Source organism: Priapulus caudatus, unplaced genomic scaffold, assembly GCF_000485595.1.
Source record: "Priapulus caudatus unplaced genomic scaffold, Priapulus_caudatus-5.0.1 Scaffold345, whole genome shotgun sequence".
In the NCBI taxonomy this organism is placed as follows: domain Eukaryota; kingdom Metazoa; phylum Priapulida; class Priapulimorpha; order Priapulimorphida; family Priapulidae; genus Priapulus; species Priapulus caudatus.
Genome location: NW_014577406.1, coordinates 336,135 through 362,987, shown reverse-complemented (window position 1 = coordinate 362,987; position 26,853 = coordinate 336,135). Strand labels below are relative to the sequence as shown.

The 26,853-nt window shown below is 43.9% G+C and overlaps 1 protein-coding gene across 2 annotated transcripts; it reads left to right on the top strand.

The window, feature by feature from the left end:
• Positions 1-1,572: 1,572 nt before the first annotated feature.
• LOC106809340 (high-affinity choline transporter 1-like) lies at positions 1,573-16,761 on the top strand. 2 transcript variants are annotated; one of them, XM_014812402.1, is made up of 10 exons: positions 1,573-1,728; positions 3,302-3,525; positions 8,169-8,276; positions 8,553-8,672; positions 8,957-9,111; positions 9,775-9,900; positions 10,427-10,580; positions 12,193-12,309; positions 13,440-13,546; positions 14,881-16,761. In XM_014812402.1, exons 2-10 carry the CDS (start codon positions 3,321-3,323, stop codon positions 15,553-15,555), a joined length of 1,767 nt encoding a protein of 588 aa, XP_014667888.1. In that variant the 5' UTR covers positions 1,573-1,728; positions 3,302-3,320; the 3' UTR covers positions 15,556-16,761. The 2 variants fall into 2 exon arrangements, with proteins under 2 accessions (XP_014667888.1, XP_014667887.1); XM_014812401.1 differs by having other exon boundaries at positions 8,927-9,111.
• The last annotated feature ends 10,092 nt before the right edge of the window (positions 16,762-26,853 follow it).

Below are 26,853 nucleotides of genomic sequence, written 5' to 3'. Positions count from 1 at the left end.
TGTAGAGATAAATAACAGAGGAGCAGGATAAAGCAGTAATATAACCATTACAAGAATAGATACCACACCAGTGTTTTAGTTATCTTACTTTTTTTTTTCTCTTCTTTTATGTCGTTATAGATGCACTTTATTTCCAGAACAAACGATTTATTATAGCAAGTACACGTACATAGCAGAGAAGAGAGTTGGTATCTATACATGGTATTCTATCCTATATATCATTCTCGATTATTGTATTATTAATACAAAGATATACTGTGGCATATAGGTCAACAGTAGTACAGGTAAGCGACTTTTCCCTGTACATGAGAATATAAACAGCTGACCATATTACCATACGAATTTTCCAGATATATATTAATATTTGCTAGTACGTTTCTGTGTTCATAATATTTTTATATGTGGCCCCCTGGCTGCAGCCATGGTTGGATTTTTACCTCAATGATCTTACATTTGTAGATAGTAAATTACAGGCTCAAAATTATAAGGTTGAATATAAGTATCAGTTTTTCGGACGCTAATGATAATATTCTCTTCGAAATTGAATGTTATGATAACCACGAAATTTTCCATCCCATCGCTGGCAGCTCAGAGCCATACATGTACAAGCTTTTTCACATGTCAACAAATAAGTGCGTAATAGTCTCGCACTTCCCCGGCTAGCAAAAAAGTAACATTAAATCACTGTGCCAACTAATTGTCCATTAAATGTAAGTATCTATTTGTAGCAATAATTCCTATACAAGATCTTGGTATGAAAATACGCTAAGGTTTTGTATGCCAGAGTCACCTCAAAGGGTAACCTATATACCTTGTTGACGCAAAAATCTTGTTTATTTGTCGACATCTAGACTTTATGCACCATTGTCTCTTGCGCTTTGACACCACCATAGTAATGTTGTCCCTTTAAAATGTTTGGAAATGTTTACATCCATTTTTACCGTACTTAATAAATATTTTCAAAGGGGTGAGTATGTTGTTGGTCCATAAATTTGCATCTCTTTTATAGTTTAGATAGATTGCCATGCAGGCTGGTATTGATTTTATCAGTCTCCTCTGTAGTCAAGAAAGTACATGTATATTTAAATTTAGTTTTTAGTTTTTCTTTGGGTAAGAAAGTGTCTCTATGTGGAGTAATGTCTCTAATGTGTCTAATCCCTCTACTGTATAGCCATTGCTTAATGAACTCCAAGTTGATTTGTCCCTGTTGTAGCAATGGATTCGCTAAGACTATTCCTCTATAGAGGCGCTGGTACAAAGTTATTATTAAATCTTTTGCCATGCATCTATAACATCCTTCAAAAGGGAGTACGCCTACTTTAATTTCCTTATTAGGCGCCTAGTGTGGCAAAGGTGGAATCAAATATATGAAAAGGCAAGATATTCCATTTGTTATTAGCTGTCATATATCTTATATCTTATTATCTACTCTTGCCATTATCTTCTAACTCTTGATAAAACGCATCAAACAGGAGGCATGCACTCCCATGGTAAAACGAAATGAGCTGTTCCATGTGCGCTGCGGTAGAGGTTAAAGTAGCTGCTTCCACGGCACGCTGCTTTTGGTTGTTGGCAACGCGACGTCGGTGAACTTTGGCCAAAGACTACGAATAATGTGCTCTTATTCTATGACTATACTCGTGAATTTTACTATTTCTGGATCAGTTTACGCTTATGTATACGTGCAAGGATCGATGCGGATGCAATTTAACATAAACCTACCTCGCTGTAAGTGTAATTACCGCCCAAAGTAGGGGGACCGGTTAGCCCGACCAGGCTGTGCGACGGAGTGTCTATAAAAGAGACCAGGCTGTGTGACTAACGTCAATACACCAATTGACCAACGTCAAGGTATTCTAACCCTAGCAATACCGTTTCTTGGAGCTAGGGACCGGTTAGATACAATGTCAATACAATAGTATGGCTAATGGCGTTAAATGTAACCCAAACACAGGTGACAGTGGTAGGGGACAAACACCGGTTCAAGGATAGAGAACATGGGTCCCAATAAAACCAATGTCATTTACATCAATGTAAATATAATATTATATCAATATAATAGGTTAGTGTTAGGGTTAGGGTTAGTGTTAGGATTAGGATTAGGGTTAGTTAGGGTTAGAATTAGGGTTAGGGTTAGGCACATTGGTTTTATTAAATTATTGGGACCCATGTTCTCTATCCTTGGGCCCAAACACCTACCCCTGTGTTTGCAGGGTTAGAAATTAACTCTTGAACAAGGGATCGAGTCTCACGGATCGACTCCCTGCCCTCAAAAAGAGGGAGTCCGTAGCAAAATGAGGGAGTCCGCAGTCTGAAGTTCAAAACTAAAGCACAACAACAATAACGCATACATTTTGAAAATTCATGCGAATCATTGCGATGCACGTCTCGTCTGCCAAATTTTCTTTGGACACTTGCTGAAAAAAATACGGTAATTCCGTATGGCGGTGCTCTGGAACGAACTTGTTATGTTAGTATATCAGAATTTTCAGGGAGTCGCACGGACTCCTGCATATGTCAAATCACTAATCAGGGAGTCCGACAGTAAATCAGGGAGTACTTGACTCCGGACTCGTGTTAATTTCGCACCCTGGTTTGGGTTACATTATTATTGTATCTAGGGACCGGTTAGCTCTAGTACTATAGCTAGCCCGACCAGGCTGTGCAACCGATTGTCATACGGTCTTCTAACCCTAGCAAGACCGTTTCTTGGAGCTAACTATATAGCCCGCGTACAGTTGCCGCAAGCGACACTACGCGGGCTACACTAGAGCTAGGGACCGGTAACTTATAATTAATTATCCCTTAACTAAAACAGTAACTTAAACTTACGCCTTAACTGGGCCGTAACGACGGCCCAGGCTGCCTGTAATTGAATCACAGCTAGCTCTACTCTAGTACTATAGCCCTTGTTGCCTGTGCTGTGGCAACAAGGGATATAGTACTAGCTAGAGCTCAATCACAGCCAGCTTGTCAGTTATTATCAGTCACTCGGTGTAGCCTTTCGTCACTGTCACGACGCAGTGTCAAAGTTCAAACTGAGCACGTATTATTACGACACTGTAGTCTAGTGTTTGTAAACACATCATCACATGTAATCACATTCGTCCTGGTACTGGTAATTAAGGAACTGTGTAACTTGTATGTTGACACTGTGTATTACGCTTCTGCTTGTACAGAGTCCTGACTACTTTCATCATAATCGTATTCAAGATTTTGTCGAAAGGATATAATGTCTGTGTTGTGAAATTATGACAAGATAAGTATACTTGAAAGGTAGTTTATATTTTATACACTACAGCGAAAAACTGACAGATATCATGGAGGTAGATGTCTGGGGGCTGGCGGTGCTTGCTGTGTTATATGCCGTCATACTGGGAATCGGCATCTATGCTGCAAAAGTATCGAAGGCAAGAAGTGATGCAGTCTCTATCCAAGAGGGGGAGCAGCAGGAGGAGGCAAGCGATATGCTAATGGTTGCAAATCGCAAGCTGAGTACATTTGTTGGGGTGTGCACCATGACAGGTATATGTGATTTTATATATTCTCTCTTTTTGCATTATTCTGTCTTTCTTTAATTTTTTCTTCTTACTCCTACTCTTTCTAGCCCTTTAGGATGGGAAACTACAGTAGATTATAGTTGCTTAAAGGGATACTTTCCCTTAGAATCTTAGGATATATTATGATAGTAAGTGCATAAATAATAGCATATACCTACAAATTTATATAATCACGCATTCATGTTTGTCGTAAAACAATGTTCAGTGAATTTCTAAATCTTTTATTTCGACCGCTCACATGACACCGCACGGCTGCTGCCACCCTGAAAAAGTTGCGCATTTGCCATTTTATTTTGCACGTTACAGACGTTGCAGGTTTGGGGTGGGGTCTCTGTTGAGTACATTAGCCCGTCATTTCTTGTAAAAAAACCTAGTGGCGGGTTCAGATTAGTCACAGCGTTTGCTGACGTAGGTCGGTACAGTAGACCTCAACCGTCTTTGATGCCGGATGTCGATTCTACTTTGAGACAGATTGCCCAGTGGAGATATATTATTGTGACTGATCTTACGAAGGCCTTTCACAAGATTCCACTTTCCCGGGAGTCCATGAAGTATTGCGGAACTGTTACTCCGTTCAAGGGTGTTAGAGTTTACGTTCGTTCAGCCATGGGCATACCAGGTTCAGAAACAGCACTGGAGGAACTGACGTGTCGGGTGCTGGCGACTTGGTAGAAGAAGGTGTGGTAGCCAAAGAGTCTGATGATCTGTATGTGGGAGGGAACACCCCTGAGGAGTTACTCGGTGCATGGGAAAGGGTGCTGTCTGCCTTACGGAAGTGCAGCTTGAATTTGTCTGCATCCAAAATGGTTATCGCTCCAAAACGGATGTCAATTTTGGGGTAGATTTGGGAACTGGGTACTATTCGTGCTAGCCCACATCGTGTTGCTGCTCTATCTGCGTGTTGTGCCCCTACTCAGGTGTCAGGTCTGCGTTCCTTTATTGGTGCGTTTAAGGTCCTCGCCAGGGTAATTCAGGGCAGTGCATCCCTGTTAGCTCCGTTGGATGACGCGATTGCGGGACGAGAATCTAAAGATTTGATTATGTGGACCGATGACCTACGTAGTGCCTTCAAGAAGGCCCATGATGTATTAGGTTCTAATCGCTCCATTACTCTACCCAGGGCAGAGGATCAACTCTGGATTGTTACAGATGGGTCAGTCAAGAGATATGGTCTGGGGGCCACTTTGTATGCTACCCGCGGGTCTAAGGTGTTGCTTGTCGGGTTCTTTGGTGCAAAAGTGCGCAAAAACCAAGTGAACTGGTTACCGTGTGAAATCGAGGCTTTGTCGATTGCCGCTTCCATAAAACATTTTAGTCCATACGTCATTCAGTCCTCTGCAAATGCATGTGTTCTCACTGACAGCAAACCGTGTGTGCAGGCATATGAGAAGCTGTGTAGGGGTCAGATCTCTGCCAGTCCCAGAGTTCTGTTATTCTTGTCTATGTCTAGTCGGTATCAGGTGTCAGTCAGACACGTTAGCGGGTCAGCCATATTACCATCGGACTTTGCTGGTCGCAATGCACCAGTGTGTGAAGATCCTGCATGGCAAGTCTGTTCATTTGTCCAACAAATTGAGGACTCCGTTGTGCGTCACGTGTCTACGAGGGAAGTTTTGGATGGGTCTGTCAAAATGCCGTTCACTAGTAGGCCTGCTTGGTTAACTATTCAGTCAGAATGTGCTGATTCGCGCCGTACATGCTCTCATCTGCGTCAGGGTACACGGCCGTCAAAGAAACTCGCAAAATGTCAAAGACGTGAAACGTTACTTAGGCATAGCTACCCTGTCTAGAGATGGTTTACTTGTGGTGAGACGTGATGTACCATTGTCCCAGTCTCGTGAGTGTATTGTGATCCCCAGACATGCACTTGAAGGCTTCCTTACTGCCCTGCATATCAAATTGGACCATCCCTCTGCTTACCAGTTCAAGTCCGTTGTTCAACGGTATTTCTACGCTTTGGATCTGGGTAATACGATAGGGCACGTCATGCAGGGTTATCATCAGTGTGCTTCTCTCAAGAAATTTCCACAAATGACCAGTGAACAGAGTACGTGCGATCCGCCTGAATGTGTAGGGTATTTGTTTGCTGCGGATGTCATCAGACGTGAGCGTCAGATGATTCTGATAGTTCGAGAGTATGTTACATCTTATACCGTGGCCACATTTGTGGAAAACGAACGTCACGAAACGCTTACCCTAATAGGGATGCGATTTTGCAGAACTTTGTGTATAGAGTTACGTCCCCTTGAGGGACCCCCTGCTGTTGTGCGAACGGACCCGGCACCTGGTTTTGCTGCACTGGTTAATGATGAACTCCTGTCACGCCATCACGTTAAGTTGGAACCAAGAATGTAAACAAAAACCCGGTAGCCGAAAGAGCGATACAGGAATTGGAAGAGGAAATTTTACGTCAAGATCCCTCTTACCGTGCTGTTTCGCCTGTCATGTTATCGATTGCTGTTGCACGATTGAATACCCGGTTGAGAAATAGGGGGTTATCCTCTAAGGAAATGTGGACTCAGCGTGACCAGTTCATGCACCCACAAACAGATAACTATTGACGACAGCCAAATAATACTGCGTCAACATGAGTTGAGGTGTTCAAACCACCCATTAAGTAAAAAATCGAAAACGCCTAGCTAGTGGACTTGCTCCCCCATCGGAGCATATTGGGATTGGTGATCCGGTCTATTTGCGATCGGATCGCAATAAGTCACATGCTCGTGATAGATATCTGGTTGTGAACATTGAGGGAAGTTGGTGTAATATTAGAAAGTTTGCCGGTTCCCAACTTCGTCGCCAATCATATAGGGTCAGACAGTCTCACTTATAAGGTTCCTGTTGTCAAGAGTGGACAACATTCTTCTCCTGCGGATGTCGACTCATCCGATGAAGACGACGGTAACGAGGAAAGTGTTGGTCGAGGCTCCAGTGATCCTCCAGGCTCCGCTGATCCTCCAGGCTCCGGTGATCCTCCAGACCTCCCCGAGATTCCCGGCGTTATAAAAACCCCGCCGACTCTAGGTAGGGGTTCTCCAGATTTGACGTACATTCCTGGTGTTGTGGATGCCCCAGTACCTCCAGGGGGGGGGGGTGTCTGTCGCATTGTGTGAACTCAGATCTATGTAGTTGATCATTGTCTCGAGGGAGGCCGACCAAGGCGCGAGCGACGTCAGCCCAGAAAGCTTGATGATTATGTCCCTTATTAGTGACAAAGCTAAAATTTGTACTCTTCAACATGTGCTTCCTTATGTGTTTACGTGGTTGCTGGTAGAGCGTATAATTCTGGTGTGATGGAAGTGTTGCGGTATGTTGGAAGTGGGGCTGTGCGTGTGACTGGTGATGTTGAGCTGTCTGATGGGGTGACTGTAGTATATCTTTGGTATGACTGAGTGTGCACATTAGTTACGGTATATTGCGTATCCTGTATGGACATGACCATTGCAAGGTTGTTGATCGGCAAGGTTGGTGAATTTGTCATTTGTCACCTCCAATGTTTAATTTATACATGTACCTTAATAATTTGTACGATGGTCGCTTGTAAAGCACATGTAGATATTCTTTTGAGTTGGTTTAATTATATAATTGAAAAGAAGAGTGGCGCCAGGGAGTCACTACAGGAAGTTACGTGCGTAGACAATACCGTATTTGGTCTCGACGTGTACTACGCGTGCGCGTATGTTGTCACTTCCTCCTTCGTGTCGGGTCGAGCAATAAACTTGACGTGTAGTGTATTGTGGCTAGGTCTAGTGTTCTTTCGACTATATTGGCGGAGGGCTATTCACAAAAGTGCAATTATATTTATACCTAACTGCTATTTAAGTAACCAAATGATTTTTATTTTAGGACAAATTTGCCCATAGATTATAACTGAAACTAAGTGTAGTTTATAAGATATCGCAATCCTTCTCATCTTAGATTAATAAATAAGAAACACCCTCGCTCTGTAGCCTGCATGCAGCCAAAACGTTGCTTTGCGCCACTTCCAGTGGCGCCACGTACCATCGTTATAAGCAACGGTATAGCCTTCAGTTTTAAAACATTTAAAAAAAATATTCCTAATAATTGAATATTGAACCATTAAAACATTGGCCGTGGCTACGCGTCCGGTTACCAGACGCCCAGCTCCCAAGCTACGCGTCCGGTCATATATTTCTTATGTGAACCCAACTATATTTTTTCAGTAAAAAACAAACAATAAGTTTTTACCATAATATTACTTACCTTTAGGTATTTTATCAAAAAAATGTCTTTTTTTAACATTTGAAGCAATAGTAAATCCAGTCAAATCAACGATTTGAAAGGGGGCGTGGCTTACTCGTGACGTGAATTTGGGAATCTGTGCTGAGCTTTGTAATGGATGACCGGATGCATAGCCACTGCGTAAAACATTTTATGTAGTGTAATTTTAACCTATTTTAACTGAAAATATTCAAAGAACATAGTAATGTATCAAATCTAATATAGCCCACGTGTAGTGGTCATTTGTGTTTTGGCAATCTATAACATTGTGCTCATAGTACTAATACTATATAATTGTATTTATACAGGTGAGTGGGTTTGTTGACATTTGTTAAAATGCTAAAATAAGTTTGACTTTATTTTCAGCAACATTTATATGTGGCAGCTATATAAATGGAACGGCTCAATCAGTGGCTGAACAGGGGCTTGTCTGGACTCTTGCGCCGCCTGGGATTTTTCTTGGAATGATTATAGGTCATATGTATATTAATTTATTAACCTTTTTTTGCATTACTTCCCATTAAGTTGAAATCTTGTTTACGATGGATTGATACTTGTTATCATGCAATCTACACAGGTTCTGGTTCTTTCATTAAAGCTCACATGGCATTGTATTTGTAGAAGAATATAACCATACATCTCAATCATGTTTAACACTGTTTCATTAAAACTTGCATTTTTTACATTTATGTTAAAAGGTCTGGAGGCTGTGTAAGGAAACTTATATAGAAATTTTTGTTTGATATACAGGTGGCCTGTTCTTCGCTAAGAAGATGCGAGATCAAAACTACATAACATTTCTAGATCCATTTGAGAAGAGGTTTGGTGAGAAAATGACTGGGTTGCTGTTTATCGCTGCATTCTGCGCAGGTATGTTGGACAGGGTCTGTGATTGCATTCTCTAGTGTTGCCAAAATCTATGCATGTCATGTGGTTTTATTAACTTCTCTGTGAGGCATGAATTGGGCGTATGAGTGGGTAACTGCCGGAGCATCTATTAGAATGTTAAAATTAACAGATTATTCCCCGTTGCTTGCATTTCGTCACTAGCGAGGGAGGGAAGGCGGACAAGAGAGCGAAGGGGTGAGGGCGAGAGCTAGAGCGAGATTTGCTCTCATTTGTAGACATGTTCTGGTCAGCATCTGTACTCGCAGCCCTTGGCACTAGCATAGCGGTCATTGTCGGACTGGACACTCGGATTGCGATCGTGGCATCGGCAATAGTCGCTATCATCTACACGGTTCTTGGACAGATGCTGTCCGTCGCCTATACGGACGTCGTGCAACTCGCGTTTATGTCGTTTGGATTGGTGAGTGCAATGCATGTGCTGGTACTTAAATTGCCTATGCTCATCGAGATGTACAGAGCTCTTACTGCATTGTATTTACTTAAGCCTCTTCATTCCTAAAGGAATATAGGGCCTATAGCTAGGGCAAGTAAAATACTTTCTTTACTTTTCATTCCTAGAGGAATATGTAGGGTCTATAGCTAGGGCAAGGAGAATACTTACTTAACCCTCTTCATTCCTAGAGGAATGTATAGGGACTATAGCTAGGGCAAGGAGAATACTTACTTAACCCTCTTCATTCCTAGAGGAATGTATAGGGCCTATAGCTAGGGCAAGGAGAATACTTACTTAACCCTGTTCATTCCTAGAGGAATATATAGGGCTTATAGCTAGGGCAAAGAGAATACTTGCCGAACTCTCTTCGTTCCTAGAGAATCATTGTGTCTAGCTAAAGCAATTGCCATACGTGTCTAAGTCTCTTTGTTCGTAGAAGAACATAGGGCTAGCTATAGGGCAGGTGCGGTATAGCTATGGGTTCTAATGGGGAGATGGGTTATCATTAAGTGTTGTAGCAAGTGAGATGCTTTAGTGTGTCACTTGGCTTACAGTTAACATTGCTGACTACGTGTTATTGTGCTTTACTGTCTTTGCTGATTGGTTTTTTTTTGTATTTTTTGTATGAAGCTTCTGGGCATTCCATTTGTGCTAACAAATGAACATGTGGGAAGTATAATGGAAGGTAGCGACCAATGGCTTGGAACGATAGAAAACAAGCAAATTGCTGTCTGGATAGATTTCTTCATTGTCATGGTAATTTGAGCATGCGGTTCATTACAGTCAGTGTCACATGGTTCTATTCATAATATATATATATATATATATATATATATATATATTAAATACATATATATATATATATATTATAATCTTCTAGAAGTCGAGTCATAATCTTTGATATTTACGCAACATTAGGAACACTAGTTAACAATGTATTTATTATATAGTCTCATTGATAATAATACCAGGAGTGAATAATACCAGGAGTGAATTAATAAATTGCATCTGATAATATGTATTCTGTGGTCATTCGGCCCATGTTAACTGAATTAATTTACCAAAGAAATTCACAGGAAAACTGGCATTGTTAAATTGATTCAATAAACGCATGCAGAATTAACAGAATACATAAAATCAGGAGTAAGGTAACAGGTTATCTTACCAGGAGTGAATAATAATAGATCTTTCTATTATTATTCACTCCTGAGTCCTGATCTGACGTGTAGAAATGTTATAGGTTTTATGTGTAAAATGTTTGCTATTTCACTCTCGCTGTCAGATATTTGGCTCAATCCCGTGGCAGTCGTACTTCCAGCGTGTGCTCTCAGCGCGGTCAGGCACACAGGCGCAGTACTTCTCTATCATCGGATCCTTCGGAGCCTTTCTGCTCGCGATCCCTCCGGTGCTGATTGGCGCAGCCGGATCCGTCGCAAGTAAGCATATCACTGTTGACAAATAGCAGGCTCTCAAGATATGTGTGAGAGGCCATATGGAAACGAAACGTAAAATTTTCGTATGTTAGTTTTTAGCTCATCTGACATAGTCAGATGCAGCTTGTAGAATCGCATGATCGTCCGTCCGTCTGTCCGTCCGCCGAGCGTCTCCGAGCGTCCGTTCCGAAGCGTGTCCGCGTTAGAACCGCAACAGTTGGGGCACAAAATTTAACTGACGCTCGACGTACGGATCAGATATTCGGGACGTGGGGGGGTAATCCGAAAACGAGTTGGGATGTTCGAAGCTGGGGGTCAAAATGTCAAAAGGTAAGAGTGTCTAAAAAAGGGGAACATCCTCCTTTAAACTTAAAGGATTATGGGAGGAAATCCAGAATTGCGGCGACAAATCTAACGTGCTCGACCTAGGCCTCGTGATAGTTTGGTGTAATAGCCATCATGGTAGGAAAAGCCATCAATGTTGTCGGAAATTGGAGGTCACAGGTCAAAGGTCAATGGGCACAGGCATGAATTTTTAAACATTTTCTAGTGACGATGGCGGACGGAGCGATATGAAAAACTTTTATGTTTCAGCGGTGACCTAGCATTTTTATGGGGGCATTATTGAAAGGACCATGAAATCTACTGCTTCTGCTGACATGCGACAGAGTAAGTGTCAGATAACCTTTTGACCCTCAAGAGGAGGTTTAAACATGGATTTGTTGACTTAGTCTGTTAGAAAGAATTTGAAACTGCGGTTTTGCTTAGTATAATCTATACATGCCTGGATGTATGAGGTTACAAATGTCATCAGTAAATATTCAAAGCTAAATTTGGTTAAAGAAGGTTTATGCTCCTTAAATCGTATAATTTTCTATGGCATTCTTACTGTCAGTCCTTGTTAACATGTAAGCGTATGCCACTTGCCAGTGCTTACTGGCCTGGCAATGTGTCATTGGTACTGGGTAGTTTTTGCCCTGCGTTAATTGGTTACAGGTGGCAGCTCTCTATTGCAGCCTGTATGGCTGTGCGAGGTAAATGGATGAGTGCTTACCTATTCGTCTTGCAAAATAGTTGGTTGCTACTACATACGATGGGAGGCTTCCATCTTTCAATCTGAAGACACTTAAACGTACGCGCCATCTCGTGGCAAACTTTCATAACCATCCCAACGAAACATTCCTTTGGAGAAGGTTCCATGATAGCCAATCCCTGTGCATTCCACTGTTTCGGCGTGTATGTGATACACCAGATATTGGGTGAGTAGCCGAGCATTGGTTTGCACTCAGGGTTTCTGAGAATCCCGCCACTCACGCACATGGTCACGCAGTAGACGTTAGACAGATGACGCTGTCGCTCCGCGGCACTTGTTTAGTATTTTAGTTTGTCGTAATATTAGCACTGTTGGTAATAATTGCAGTGTCAGTAATATATGCATCTACGTGGCATGTAATATATATATATATATATATATTAATATATAGATTTCACGTGGCGTTTTAGCCTGCGACTTGATTGATGCACATATGTAATCCAGCAGGCAATTAAGCTTACTGGCAGTGGGGTTATCTGCTTTGATCGTACGCTGATTGGTGCTCTACACATTCGTCTACAGACTGGACGGCAGTCGGCGACGGCGTGAGTCCACTGGATGTGGCGGCGGGTGGGGATGCGAGCATGGTGCTGCCGCTTGTGCTGCACAGCTTCACGCCTCGAGCCGTCTCCCTGCTAGGTGAGAGTCAGTACTGACACGTGTCCGCTTCATCGAATAGCTCCATTAACCACTGTGTTTGTTTTGTTGTTTTCATTGCGCTTAGGTTGAATTATCGATCACACTCGGGCCACTACATTCACCGGTTAACACGTTTATGTAACAAATTCACACAGCTCACGAGCAGCCATAGACACTAACGCGAGCTACTCATAACTGCGCACATAACCTGTACCTCACCAAGCAGCAATATCCAAGGGGGTGTCGTTAACTCGCTCAGCTGGATAGCACAGCTACATCTTCCAGTAACGATTACTGTATACGCTGTATATTTTGCGGGGGTTTAATTTTCGCGAATTTCGCGAACGCGTCCCTGACCGCGAAAATAACAACACGCGAATAATTCATACCGAATAATTCGTAATTCACCGACCGCGATATTAAACACTCGCGAAATTGTCCCTCAAGTCTGAGTTCGCGAAAATAGCTGTACGAAAAAAATATGGCGTATACAGTATATTATACAAATCTCCAGAGCTCTACTCTAGACTCATATCCTTACGAGATTGTCATGGACTAACGTTGTGCCCGTGCGAGTAACTTAATTAGCCCTCGTTGCGTACCTCCATGTGAAATTGTCCGTCAAGTCTGAGTTCGCAAATATAGCTGTACGAGAAAAATATGGCGTATACAGTATGCAAGACTGCACCCTGAAAAGTCGGGGTGATGTAGGTGTTGCCTTGGCGTTAATTATAAAGTTTTAGGAAACCTCAGTATGTTGGAGGAGCGCTGAGGCAAGTTCTTACAACGAAGTGCGAATAAACTTTTAACAACACTGTTTACGTTGAACGAAGAGGGATAAATATACAATATGAAATTGCTGGGAAGGGCGTGGGGTAAACCAGGTAGGGCACTCGCGGCCATGTGTGTTCATGGTGGTGAGACAGCCGGGGTGGGCAGGATGAGAAACATTCGTCTACTATTGTGTAGGTGTAGACCCAGAGAGATCCTTTTGGCTATTTATGAAAAAAGGTTTAACTGCATTGTCTTCCCACAGGGCTGAAATGCATGATTGTCCTTTCAGTATAGCTACTAATGCTGACAACGTGAGAAACATTGCTCACCCATTCACTTGCATCGTGTTCTGATAGGCCTGTGTGCGCTCTCTGCGGCGGTGATGTCATCAATCGACTCGGCCATCCTTGGTTCCAGCTCCATGTTCACGCACAACATCTACCGCACACTGCTGAGGTCCTCTGTAAGTACAGGCTGTCTCTGCTGCTACCACACTACTGAGGGAGCGATGTCGGGATACTTAATTAACAATGTTTAAAAGCATAGAATTTCGTTCCTTTGCTGCGTTTCAGTCTCACTTATTTCATTGATGATGCCAAATGTAATCTCGTAACGAGTGGATGTTTTTTTTACGTTTGTTGCCCTACAAAGATAAAACGACTTGACAAAAATGCAGTTCTAAATGCAGAATTTTTTTAACACAAATCCATAAATGGAATGTCCCTTGTGTCTCCTTTCTCCACAACAGACGTGAAGTAACCAGGAGTTCATGAGTAATTCCTTAAGAATACAGTCAAGGTTTTATGCGAAATTTTGTTGATTTTTCATTTTCATTCTTATTTGATGGCTATAGCACTAGGTGACACTTTTGTATATCCTTATTTCTCCATACACTGATGGGTGGGAACTTTCAGAGCGTTTTGTTTGCCCACATTATTATCATATTCATTATTATAAGGTCCTAAAACAGTCATATCTATTTATAACGTGTCTTACAATGGGCCTCCCGGGCTCATGGACATCTCCTTGAAGGATTTATGAACATCCCCGTGAGTTTCGTAACCATCCCTTCTGTCCTATATGTCTCTCCCCCCGCTCACTGTCGTGTCGACATCTTCTTGTGATGTCCCGATGATCGATTATAATCGAAAGTCAGTCGGTTGCAGCAACCGACTAAGCACTCTATTATGAAAATGAATAAACGATTCTAAAATAATAAAAAATAAAAAGTGCAAACATTGATGAAATAACTCTTTATTGTATTTGTGTGTGCGTTTTCTGGTTACTTTAAAGCTTATATCTAAACAACACCAAACATAAGCAAGTATAATACTGTTACATAGCTTTTAGAATATTGTATTATAAAAAATACTGTATTATATATGATTATAATCAGGTGAATGTTATTGGTCACGGCCACCAGATATTGAAGTATATCATATTATATCTGGTGGCCGCGATCAATAACATTCACCCGATTATCTTCGATCATCGATCAGTTGGGTGTAACCGACGATCGATGATGAAATTCTCCAACCGATTCCAATCTCTAACGCCTATTATTTATATGCTATTATTTATGCATTTACCATAATAAAATTCTAGGGTACAGTATCCCTTTAACTGTCCCTCCTCTCCCTGTTCACCGTTCACTTGATATACATATATACATACTGTATTCACACATATATACGTAATAATTATATTAAAACTATAATTATAAAAATATCAATTATATATAAATATATTAATTTATATAAATGAAATCAGTTTGTGTCGCCGTCTTCTCCTCCGCAGGCATCTAGCAGCGAACTGCTTCGCGTTCAGCGCGGCGCGGTGGTCGTCGTCGGCGGCGTCGCTTGCGCGATCTCGCTCACCGTCACCAGCGTCCTCGGCATGTTCGTCATCGCCGCCGACGTCGTCTTCGTCGCCCTCCTCCCGCAGCTCGTTGCCGTCGTCTACTGCACAGAGGGCGCCGCCAACACGTACGGCTCGCTGGCCGGCCTGGTCGTCGCCGTGCTGCTGCGCCTCGGCGCCGGGGAGCCGCTGCTCGGCCTGCCACCGCTCATCTACTATGGCGCCCTCTATGATGCGGAACTCGGACATCTGTTCCCGTACCGGACGTTTGCAATGCTGGCGTCGCTCGCGACGATCGTCGCCGTGTCGAGCGCCGCCTGGTGGCTGTTTGTGACGCGCGGGACGAGCCGTCGCTGGGACGTACTCGGATGCTTTGTCGGGGGACGTCCGCTCCTGGTCGTCGATGGTTGTAGTGTGATGGGCAGCATCAGGAGCGCAGAGGAGCGCAAGGACACGAACTGTACGTGCAAGACGGATCCCGAGATCAAGTTTACGAACTGTGGTAATCGTTGTTCAGAAGTCGGTTGTGAAGTCGGTGCCGGGGATAGCTCACTGAATGGCTGCGCGAAGGCAGTGCCAGCGTGGAATGGTGAGCGCACTTCCCACAGGAGTTAGGAGACTGCGATGTGAACATGACTCAGGTCAGGGCTTGCACAGCTGCTGAAGAATCATGATATTTCAGAGGGTCTGGAATGTCCCGCTGTGAGGGAAATCATGTAATTGTTGAGGGAAATTCTGGAAAGTAGGCTATCATGGAAAGTAGGCCAATAATAGGTGTGGTTCAGACGGTTCTTGAAATTTACCATGTTGTGTCTGAGAGGCAATAAAACTTCAAAACTTCAGGCAAAATTTTGTGCCTCAGTCATTGATTAGAGGATACGAGAACAAAAACTGTTGCCTAACCCTCACTGTCCTGAAGTATGTAACCTTTAAGTACTGGAAAACAGGAAACTCAGAGAAAAATAGTTCTTCTTGGGTGTATGACCACCTGTCCCCCAGCAGTATGTAGATAAATATAGTAGCACAATTGTTTATTAGGTTTCGTCTTTGGTAAGCAGTTGAGAATAGTGCGAATATAGCAAGGATGTTTGCAGAGAAATGCAGGTGTGGAATGATAGGTGAAGTAGTTGTATAGCTTCAGACTTTCTCTTCACACGAGGAGTAATGAAGACTATTCAGCAGGTGGTTTATGCAGTTCTCGGAATGGGATTCTTGCGAACTCACGTGTATATTTGGCGTTTACGATTGTATAGTTCTGATCACAACGTTTGTCCAAGAGCATTGATGTGCTTGTGATGCTTATATGTTAGCAGTGAGTGTGGTTAATTAAAATAGTACGGCATCTCAACTCCACCACATTTCCCACAAATCTAAAAACAGATATCCAAAAATGCATAGCCTACTTCCTGTGAAAAAGTCGTTTGGTTCAGTGTTCTGTATTACTTTTATAGCTCTTCCAAGGGAATGCAAGGGACCAAACAGGACGACAATTAGATGTTTGCATAATGTTATGTTTAATATTCTAAGAAAGCAGCTACAGTTATGCTGTGTCTATATAGTTGTGTTACAGATAAACGGGTCGGCTAATACGAAACGTATTCACATTTGTGTGTACGCAAGTTAATTAGATAATATTTTGAGCTCCTATACAAGGTCATTTTATTTTAAGAATATTCATCAACAAGTAGTATTTATCAATATGTATGTGTGATAATATGTATTGTGAGTTCTGAGGATACATATGTTCATTGTAGTGTGATGTTGTGTGCGTGCCGTGCGTGCGTGCGTGCCTGCGTGACGTGCGGCGGTGTGCGTTGTGTTGTGTGTCGTTTCGCACTGCATGCCTTATGCCACACATCGGTGTGTGTGTGTGTGGCGCTTGTGTGTGTGTGTTCCAGCTCCGTGAGCATTAGCGTGTACGCATCGGGCCCTGTGATGCAAGTCGTGGCTGTTGCAGTGGTGCATTCGTGGCTGTGCAGTGTGCATTCGTGCCTGTGCAGTGGCATTCGTGGCTGTGCAGTCGTGCATGTGTAACGTGCGATGCGTTGCGCGTGTTGTATATATATAATTACATATATATATATATAAATATCAATATCATAATGCATTTTTTTGTCTTGGTAGTGGTACTTCTTGCCATTGTAGCACATAGACACTGTACAATTCCCAAACAAAATCTAGTAGGTAGGATTTAACTGTCGCGATGAACAACCTGCATATTAAGCTATCATGGGAATAAAGTGTGAAACAGTTATACCTTGTTTAGCTTCTATCTGATTCAATTTGAAGAAAATATTAACACAGGCAACGGCAGAAAGGGGTGCTCGCCTTTCGGTTTCTCTCCCCGGTTCTGGGGTAAAAGTTCGCCTGGCCTTCTCAGTTATTGGTTAATTTATAATCACAATTATGCGGCAGTTTCCGCGTCCGGTGAATTACTGTAAGGCCACCCGCACAACCAGCCGATTTTAAACAAACGATGAAAACGATGAACGATGTAGGTGTGCGGGTTCATTTGTAGACGATTGTGTATTGTTATCCGTGATCGATTCTCAAATCGCAGAACATGTTTGATTTGAACCGATATATTTCTGGACTGCGAGTATTTTGTGGTGTGCGCTGTCGACCATCACAGGCGAACACAATCGTGTCGGGCGATAAATATTTGGAATCCAGCAATTAGCTGAACGTGCCCGTGTCACATGACATTCACCTTGCAGAAATTATCGTAGGTGTGCGCCGCACACCTACATCGCTTCATGGTTTCATCGCTTCATCGTTTCATCGTTTGTAAAAATCGGCTGGTGTGCGGTGGCCTTTATATTCACGAATCGCGAAAAGTTATCCGGTATTTCCCAGTTCCCCGATAATTAAAATGGTCCAATCCCGCGTGCCGAGAGTAACGTTAACCGTAATCTCTATAGTCATATATATATATATGTATATATATATCAAGTTTTTGTCCCCCACAGTGAGATAAGTGATAGAAATATTTATTTCTCTTACGTGAAACGTGAAAAATAGGAGAAAGCGGGAGGAATTGACTTATATTGGTCACCATAAAAGTGTTAATTGTCACCAGAAAAGGGGTATATGTATTTGCTGCACGTACAATATCGTACAATGTCTTATTGAATTTCTCTACGTCGTAATTGCCGCAGTTACGGATTTTCTAATTTCTGTATTTCTGATAATTCACAACAACGTGCCCTCCTGCCGCATGCTGCGTCGCCCGCGACCCGTACAGTGGCATGTCTGTATAAAAGAGCCACGGCTTAGTTTCATCATAAACTTTGGCACCAAGATTGATGTAAACTGTCACGAAGTCAACGTATAAAACAAACACGCAATTAGCCAACGTATTAATAATAATTTTATTTGCACAAACATTGTATGCAGGTGTTCCAGGATACATGTCTATATAATATAAACTCAAACACGTAAATAGCGATAATATGCATTAATAAATATACAGTACGTACCCAGACATAGTTTTAGTACAAAGGTTGGTACAAATGATATATAGGCTTTTCGATCCATTGCTAGCCAGGAACAAAAGATCTTGCTGAGAAGGTATATAAGTCCTTCAAATATAATGTTGTATTGCCTTAAAAAATATACATATTTGTACTATAAATTCTATACGTAGATCTTTTAGCACACATCGTGCATGTTCCCCATATGCAAGGCCGGACTGGCGATCGGGAGCACCGGGAGTTTTCTCGGTGGCTTGCATGCCTGCTAAGTGGCCTGCCCCCCCCCCAATTTAAAAATAAATAAATCTGCGGCCTGCAGGCCATATATATACATATAGTTACGTTTGTGATTCACATGCACTAAAATTCACCAGAATGCATGGAATGAAGTCTTTGTAACCAAATTTTTCCTGGTTGGGAGTCCCGGGACCCCCAACGCCCCGCTTAAAAAGTGGCCTGACTGGGGCTATATTTCGCGCTATATTTCCCGGCCTGAATGATTTTCCCAGTCCGGCCCTGCCCATGCAAGCACACATGCAATGCAGTTCTATATGACTGCTCTGTATTCTCAAAACGTACATGGGAGCAGTGTAACGTGTGTTTTACACATGTTCATTGAATTAGTAATCGTAGATAGATTTAGTTGTACATAGAAGCAGGGTTCGGCGTTTAGCATACAGATGAGAAATAGTTAGGTTAGGCAGTTTCTAGGGTGATTGTGAAATGAGGGGAACGGTTGGAACTGGACAGAACGGGTGACATGTGCGCTCAAGATGTAGGGAGTTTTGGGCGAATATATAGGGAGAGATGTAATAGGAAGGGGATTGGAGATTCGGGTTCTGGGCGCGGAGCTGAGCACACGCGCGTATGCGCGTGTGCGGCGTTCTTTGTCTCTTTGTGTGATGTGGCTACAGTGTACAAGCGAACAAAGTTTATTCCGGTAACTACAACAAGTTTTGACTTTATATCTTCATTCTACTGTTTACATTTTGGTGCTCGTAACAGTCCAAAATCTGGGTATCCCTTTGTGGACACAACGCAAGTTATACTTCATTATATCGATCTATATACGGCCGGGCCAGCAACGAAACAGAGGAAGAAGAACGGAGAGCGAGAGAGGGAGAGAAGGACTTAAGTTTATTCCGGTTACTACAACAAGTTTTGACTTTATATCTTCATTCTACTGTTTACAGCAGTATATAGGTTATTCTTGATAGGTATTGATATGCCCGAGTTATCGTATTATCGTTTCTTTTATTCTACACTCACAAATGCTGCTCGTGTTCGTATGCATGCGCGTACGTCCAGTCGGTCATTCATCTGCCGCAGTAGTAGGCTACTGATGTGAAGCGATAACGAATACGTATACGAGTAATATCTTTTCTTCACCTCAAATGGATATGTATATATGGTTCTAGGACAAATACCCCCCGGACAATCACCCCCCGGACAATTACCCCCGCTAATGTCCGGGTAATTGTCCGGGGTGTGATGTGCCGGGGTCTGTGAATGGCATGGGGAGGTTAAATGGCCATGGACTAATTGTCGGCGGGGTCAATTGTCGGTCTCCCGGGGGATATTGTTCCAGGGGGGTGAATTGTCTGGGCGGTGTAATTGTTCGGGGGTATCTGTCTGGGGGTAATTGTCCGGGGGTAAAATGTCCGGGGCGTGATTGTTCTGGGTGTAAATGTCGGGGCCGGTAAATGTTGGTGCGTAAATGTCGCGGGGGGAATTGTAAGGAGGGGTAAATGATTCCGGCGGGTAAATGTCCGAGGTAATTCGGTCCGGGGGTATGTCCCGGGAGCGTGAATGATGGGGTTTAAATGGACCATAGGCAGGCGTAATTGTCGGGCGGTAAATATCCCGGTAATTTGTCTGGGGGTAATTGTCCAGGTGTGATTGTCGGGGTGTGTAATGGCCTGGGGGTAAATGCATCGGGGCGTAAGTGTCGGCGGTAATTGTCNGTTGAGTAAATGCTCCGGGCGGTGAATTGTCCGGGTGGGGGGGGGGGTTAAAGTGCCGGGGGTGAATTGTCCAGCGGGGTAAATAGTCCGGCGGGGGCGGGGGTAAAAATCGTCCCACGGGCGGTAATTGTCGGCCGCGCGTAAATGTCCGCGGGAGGGTGATTGTTCGGGCGTGTAAATGTTCGGGGGTAAATTGCGGCCGGGGTAATTGTCCGGGGGGTAAATGTCGTGGGTAAACTATCGGGTAAAGTAATTGTACCGGCGGGCCGGAAGATGGTCCGGGGTCGGGTTAGATTGTTCCGCGCGGGGTAAATGTCCGCGGCAGGTAATGCTCCGGTGGGCTAATTGTCCGGGAGGTAAAATGTCCGGGCGGGCTGATATTGTCCGGGGGCGTGATTGTCCGCGGCTGGGTAATTTTGCTCCTGGTTCCGGGTAATTGTTCCGGTTGCGACCGTAAATGTCCGGCGCTGGTGCATTGTCCGGGGGCGTAAATGTTCCGGGGGGTAACATGTCCGCGGGGTAATTGGCCAGGGGGTGATTGTCCGGGGGGGTGAATGGCGATTCGGGGCGCCTAATGGCATGGGGGCGCTAAATGGCATGGGGGTAATTGCTGCCGGGGCGGTAATTGTTCGGGCGGTTATTGTCCGATACCGTTATATATATATATATATATATATATATATATATAACAATTCATGAACGCGCTGTGGCATCAGGTACACCATGCACATATTAATTCAATAGATATTTGTTTGTGCACACGCGTGTAACATATGCGGTGCTGCAAAAAGGGGAATTGAGAAAATAACACATCCATTGCTTTTTTTGTTTTGTTGCAATTTTGCTGAATTGCTGACAAGCTAGTGAAATGTTATTTCAACAAGTAGAAATTATTCACCTCATTGTACAATAAATAGCCATAGCGACATATATCCTGTACCAGTACTGCGGGTTGTTGATTGATTTATTTATTTATTTAAAGACGATAGATTGGTAAAGATCTTGCAACATGAGCTTGCAAATACCTCACCGTCAGTGCAGGCGCGCAAATCCACTTTGAAATGTGGGGGGGACACCAGTAGCGAGCACGCGAAAGGAGCAGGGCCGTTCAAAAATTTTGAAGTAGATCCCCTCAGATGGCTCCGTTTTCTGCGCGAGCAGGGGGCGCTCCGGACCCCTTGCGACCCCCCCCCCCTGTACACGCCCCTGCACACACACACACACACACACACACACACACACACACACACACACACACCACACACAACACACACACACACACTATCCACACATCATCACACACGCCACACACCACACAGCCACCCATTACAATGTGATTGTTTGTGATAAGATTACGAACCAAAGGGCTGCTCCACAATCAGTCATTAAAATCAACAAGGAAAATCAAAAAGCAGAAAACCAATCAGTTTGGTGTGAGGCTGATCTACAAAATAATATAATGTCTGTTACCTATATTGTTGGTTACAGTCATTATCATATATGTGTGCTAGTGGCGGCAGCTCAATGTGTATTTTCTTAAGGGGGTCGAGCCAGTGGGCGTGGACAGGAGACCACCAGATAGGCGCGGGGTTTGGGCGCGGCTTTCCTTCTCCATAAATTTTTTGAAATTGACCCCTCTCAGATGCGTTTTCTGTGACGAGCAGGGGCGGTCGCTGACGCCCTGACCCCTCCTGTAACACGCCCGACTGCGCGACTCGTTAGACTCTGATCAACGTGTGCCTGTGCCACTGACGGGTGGGTCCAGCGGGGTAGATTCATGATTCATCAAGCTTGGCGTACGCAAAATTTTTGCGTAAATCTTGTGTAACGCAATCTGCACGTTGCTTTGAGTTGCGATTCTTGTCAAACAGCTATTTAGTGAAATTTTCCGTAGCATTTCGCCGTAGCGCAAGCGAGGCCCGTTTTATGTGCGATTCATCAGCTTAAAAATGTTACTAAGCTCTTTGCGTAACTATTACACGAGCTGCACCGAGGTTGCCGTTAAACGCAGCTCGCAAATTTCCGCATGGTGTTCGGCATACCGCAAGCATGCCATTATTTTATTGAGAACAACATTATAAATTACTACCTTCAAGCTAAAAATAATATAAATAATTAGCCATACTACACAGACAGCGCGCGTCTTGACGCTTTTTTTGTCATAGCTTGGATTGCTTTCTTCGTCTATAAGCGAGGTTCGTAGTTATGCTCGTGTTAACGTGCACACGCCGCTTGCGCACTTGTACGTGCACACGCACAGCACTTGCTACGTGTGACACAACACGCACGTGTACGCTAACACGCACGCACGCCCACGCCCGTGTAACGTAGCGCAAGCCAGTGGGCGCAATATCCCAGGGGGCGGACAGGGGAACATGTCCCCCCTCACGGAATTTTCCAGAGGGGGACGATCATAATCGGAAATGTCCCCCCCCGACGAATTTTGGATCACTCATGATCTTTTGTGTGCCATCTGTGGCAAGTTGTGTGTCGTGGTGTGTGTGTGTGTTGTGTGTGTGTGTGTGTGCTGTGTGGTGTGTGTTGTGTTGTTGTGTGTGTTGCTGTGTTGTGGTGTGTGTGGTGTGTGTGTGTGTGTTGGTGTGATGTGTGGTGTGTTGTGTGTGTGTGTTGTGTGTGTGTGGTTGTGGTGTGTGGTGTGTGTGTGTGTGTGTGTGGTGTGTGTGTGTGTGCTGTGTGTTTGTGTGTTGCTTTGTGAGTGCAGTAACCTTTTTAGTTGTGCTGTAATAGTCGCGTCAACGGATTGCACTCTTTCCCTTTTTTTTTCTTTTTTTTGCTCAGCTTTTATTTTCATGTCAGTGTCATTTTGAAAGGCATAATAATGAATTCATCACAACTTGAGAAAAATGATGATGTGTCTCTGATAAAAGTTTGTACCTGTCTTCTTTTTTTAACACGTTTTTTTTTTTCTTGTATCAAGATAATCTATGCAGAAATCATCAAAAAGAAATTAATGTTGTATTGAAGTTATGGAGATATTCACTCACATTAGACACTGGATTCAGAGGTTATTATAGCTGCGGAACACGAGCTAGCATATTCACGCAAACGAGGATCACTGAGTAATCTGAAGCATCGGGTTTAAATAATGTAATTTCATTGTCAAAATTGATGATCATATTATACACGCATATATGATCATGACTGGACCAAAACAATAATCAACGGACAGTTTATTTGTGATCAGCCCTCAACACCAAATGATTGGTTTTCTGCTTATGATTTCTTGATTTTATACTGCATGTGGACACCCCCCCCGCCTGTTCGTAATCTTTAATCACATAACCAAATGCATGTCGTGTGTGTGTGTGATGTGTTGTTGTGTTGTGTGTGTGTGGTGTGTGTGTGTGTGGTGTCTTGCAGGGGGCGTGTTACAGGGGGTCCAGGGGGTCGCCGGAGCCCCTCTCCTGCTCGCGCAGAAAACGCATCTGAGGGGCGTCTGGGGCCTCCCCCAGAAATTTGTCAAAATTAGAACCCCTCATGATGCGTTTTCTGCGCCGAGCAAGGGGGGGTTCCGCGACTCGCCTGGACTCTCCTGTACACGCCCTGCTGGGCTAAGCGAGGCACGGTGAAGCGACAGGCGACCGGAGCCGCGCCGGCGTGAGGGTGTTGGACGGGGTGTTGTTCACTCGGTTCACTCCTCCCCACTGCGATGAGATTTGTGCGACATATTACACTAAAAGGATGCTGGCGATCCTGAGCGTTGTAAATTCTTGCAAATTTCCCAAAATTTTTTTTGTCTTGGCTGGGGCGGAATGCCCCGAACCCCCCCTGGCCTACGGGCCTGCAGTATGGGCTAGGATCTGGCATATGTGCGCACTGCGAAGCTTAAAAATGGGGGGGGGGGCTCTGGAACTAACTCAGACCTGGAAATATTGGTGGTCTCTGGAACTAATGTTTGTTGCAATGTTGGGTGTATTCCCTCTTGGAACCGTCTATGTTCGAAACATGGGGTCTCCGGAACTAGCTAGATTTCGTTGAATTATTCAATGGCTATGAAACTGGACACGGACGCTTTAAAAGAGGGGGTCTTTCCGGAAACTGTGGGGGTGGGCGGGGCAAGTGATTTGCTCTTAAATCTATGCTGTAGCACTGCACCAAATATTGTTTGTAATTATGTAAGCGAGGATAGATAAAACATGACACGGAGAGAGACGATGAACTGCACGCACAGTGTCGCACCAGCACACACACAACACACACACCACACACACCACACAGACTCACACACACACACACACACAACACACACACAGTCACAAACACAGCGGTCACATCCAGACTGCCCCACGCCGGCCTTGGCGGCGCGCGCGCGTGCGCATACACACACTAACATAAATACTAAGACCAGGCGGCCACTCACGGACGAGGCATACCTCCGGCCAGCGACATTACGCCCATACCCATACACTCACGAACACACGATATAACCCCAGCGATATACGGTCCAGCGTACATGTATGCCTCGCTCGCGCCGCTCAGTCAGCAATGCAGGCCGGCTGTGGCTGGCTCGCATCGCTGAACCGCGCTAATATCGATCGCGTCACACACACAACACACACAACACACACACACACCCACGACACACAACACACACACACATACACGCACACACAACACACACACACACACACACACACACGACTAACACACGCACACGCCACAACTGCACACGCACGCACACGCACAGCACACACACAGCACACAACACACCACACACACACCACACACACACAACCACACACACACAGCACACAACGCCTCACACAACACGCTACGTGTACCCGAACGCACAGACCCGCTAACGTGTACAACGAAACGACAGAACCCGATCACAAAAACCTCCCCTCCATCCGGTGGGCGGAGTAAAAATAAGATAGGCATGTGAGAGTATATTAAGAGGTCATCTGAACGTTGTAAATTATAATTTATACAGTTTGTTTAACACCCTCAAGCATGTGCCACCTTTCCGCCTCGGGGAAATCAGGCATCATCGATAAATGATTGGTGCCCAACTTTGGACTCCCGAAGCGAAATAACACCTTGACATCGCGATTAATCAAATTAAGCACAGGTTTTATATGGATGGGAATTTCGACACTTAACTTTTTCGATTTTTCGAGTAAAGTGGGTCCAGCTTGTAGGCTACAATCACTCAATAATTGGGCGAGCCCCCTATTATTTGCCAAGTAATCTTCTTCTTCTTTACCTGTTTCTTGCAAATGCAGGGGGGGGGGTGATCCCCACCCCACCCGTCATTTGGCCAAGACATTTGGGCAAGATGCTTTCTGTTTTCTGTTTTCTTCTTTTTCTTTCCGATTTTTTTTTCTTTTTTTCTTTTTCTTCTTTCCTTGTTCCTTGCAAAGGCCATGGAATGTGGGCGCCCGCCTCCCTGCCCCCTGTGGCCCCCCCTGTATGTGTGTATATATATCATCAATTTGCAATGAAAATATACATTATTTAAACTGATGCTCAGTTACTCAGTGTCGCTCTTTGGTGCCAATACATAGCTCGGGTTTCCCAGCTTAATCCTGAATCGAGGTGTCCTAATGGATTGGATATCTCCTAACTTTTATAAACATCTTTCTCTCGATGATTTCTGCATAGAATTATTTAATATTAAGAAAAAAAAGCGTGTTAAAAAGGAAACGGTACTAAATTTATCAAGGCCACATTTTCTTCAAGTTGTGATTGATCATTATTATCCTCAAATGCCGTCTTGAATGAAATGAAAGCTGCGCAAAAAAAGAAAAAAAGGGAACGAAGCAATTCGTTGAACAGCACTCATCACACACAATAATAAGGTTCTCAACCTGTACAAACACACACACACAACACACACACACACAACACACAACACACTACACACACACACACACACCACACACGACTCTACACATCAAAAAATCATGGTGATCCAAAATCGTGGGGGGGGGGACATTTGATATGATGTCCCCCCCCTCTGAAAATTCGTGGGGGACATGTCCCCTGTCCCCCACCCTGGATTTGCGCCCCTGCGTCAGTGCAACAGTTCTTAACTAAAAGTGCTAGTTTAACAAATAACACGCGACGACACCAGGCAGGGCATGCAGTTAATTACCCCAAGTGTATGTAGGCCTACGTTTACTAAAATTATATCACACACACTATATTATAACATTGTACAAGGCGACAATAAACGAAAAACCCGTAGCAACTAGTAAGGGCGACTGACGTACACATGCGAGAAACGCAAATACTAAAACATAAATACAATAACCACTCAAGGATGCTAAAACTGAGTCGATTAAAAGAACAATTCTACTGAGGAAATACGTTGCTGTGGTTTAACAACCATATGCGTGCAACACGCGAAGATAAAAGGAGCAGGGTATGTGATAGAGTCAGTGACTGATATAATTGTATAGAACAAATATAGCAATAAAATGCAAAGAAGATATGTGGACAGGATCAGTTGC

Bases quoted from the DNA above. Each gene is read 5' to 3' on its own strand.
- LOC106809340 (XM_014812401.1), top strand. From the start codon at position 3,321: ATGGAGGTAGATGTCTGGGGGCTGGCGGTGCTTGCTGTGTTATATGCC. The intron at 8,673-8,926 runs GTATGTTGGACA...TCTCATTTGTAG, and splicing joins TATCGCTGCATTCTGCGCAG to ACATGTTCTGGTCAGCATCT. The intron at 13,547-14,880 runs GTAAGTACAGGC...TCTCCTCCGCAG, and splicing joins GCACACTGCTGAGGTCCTCT to GCATCTAGCAGCGAACTGCT.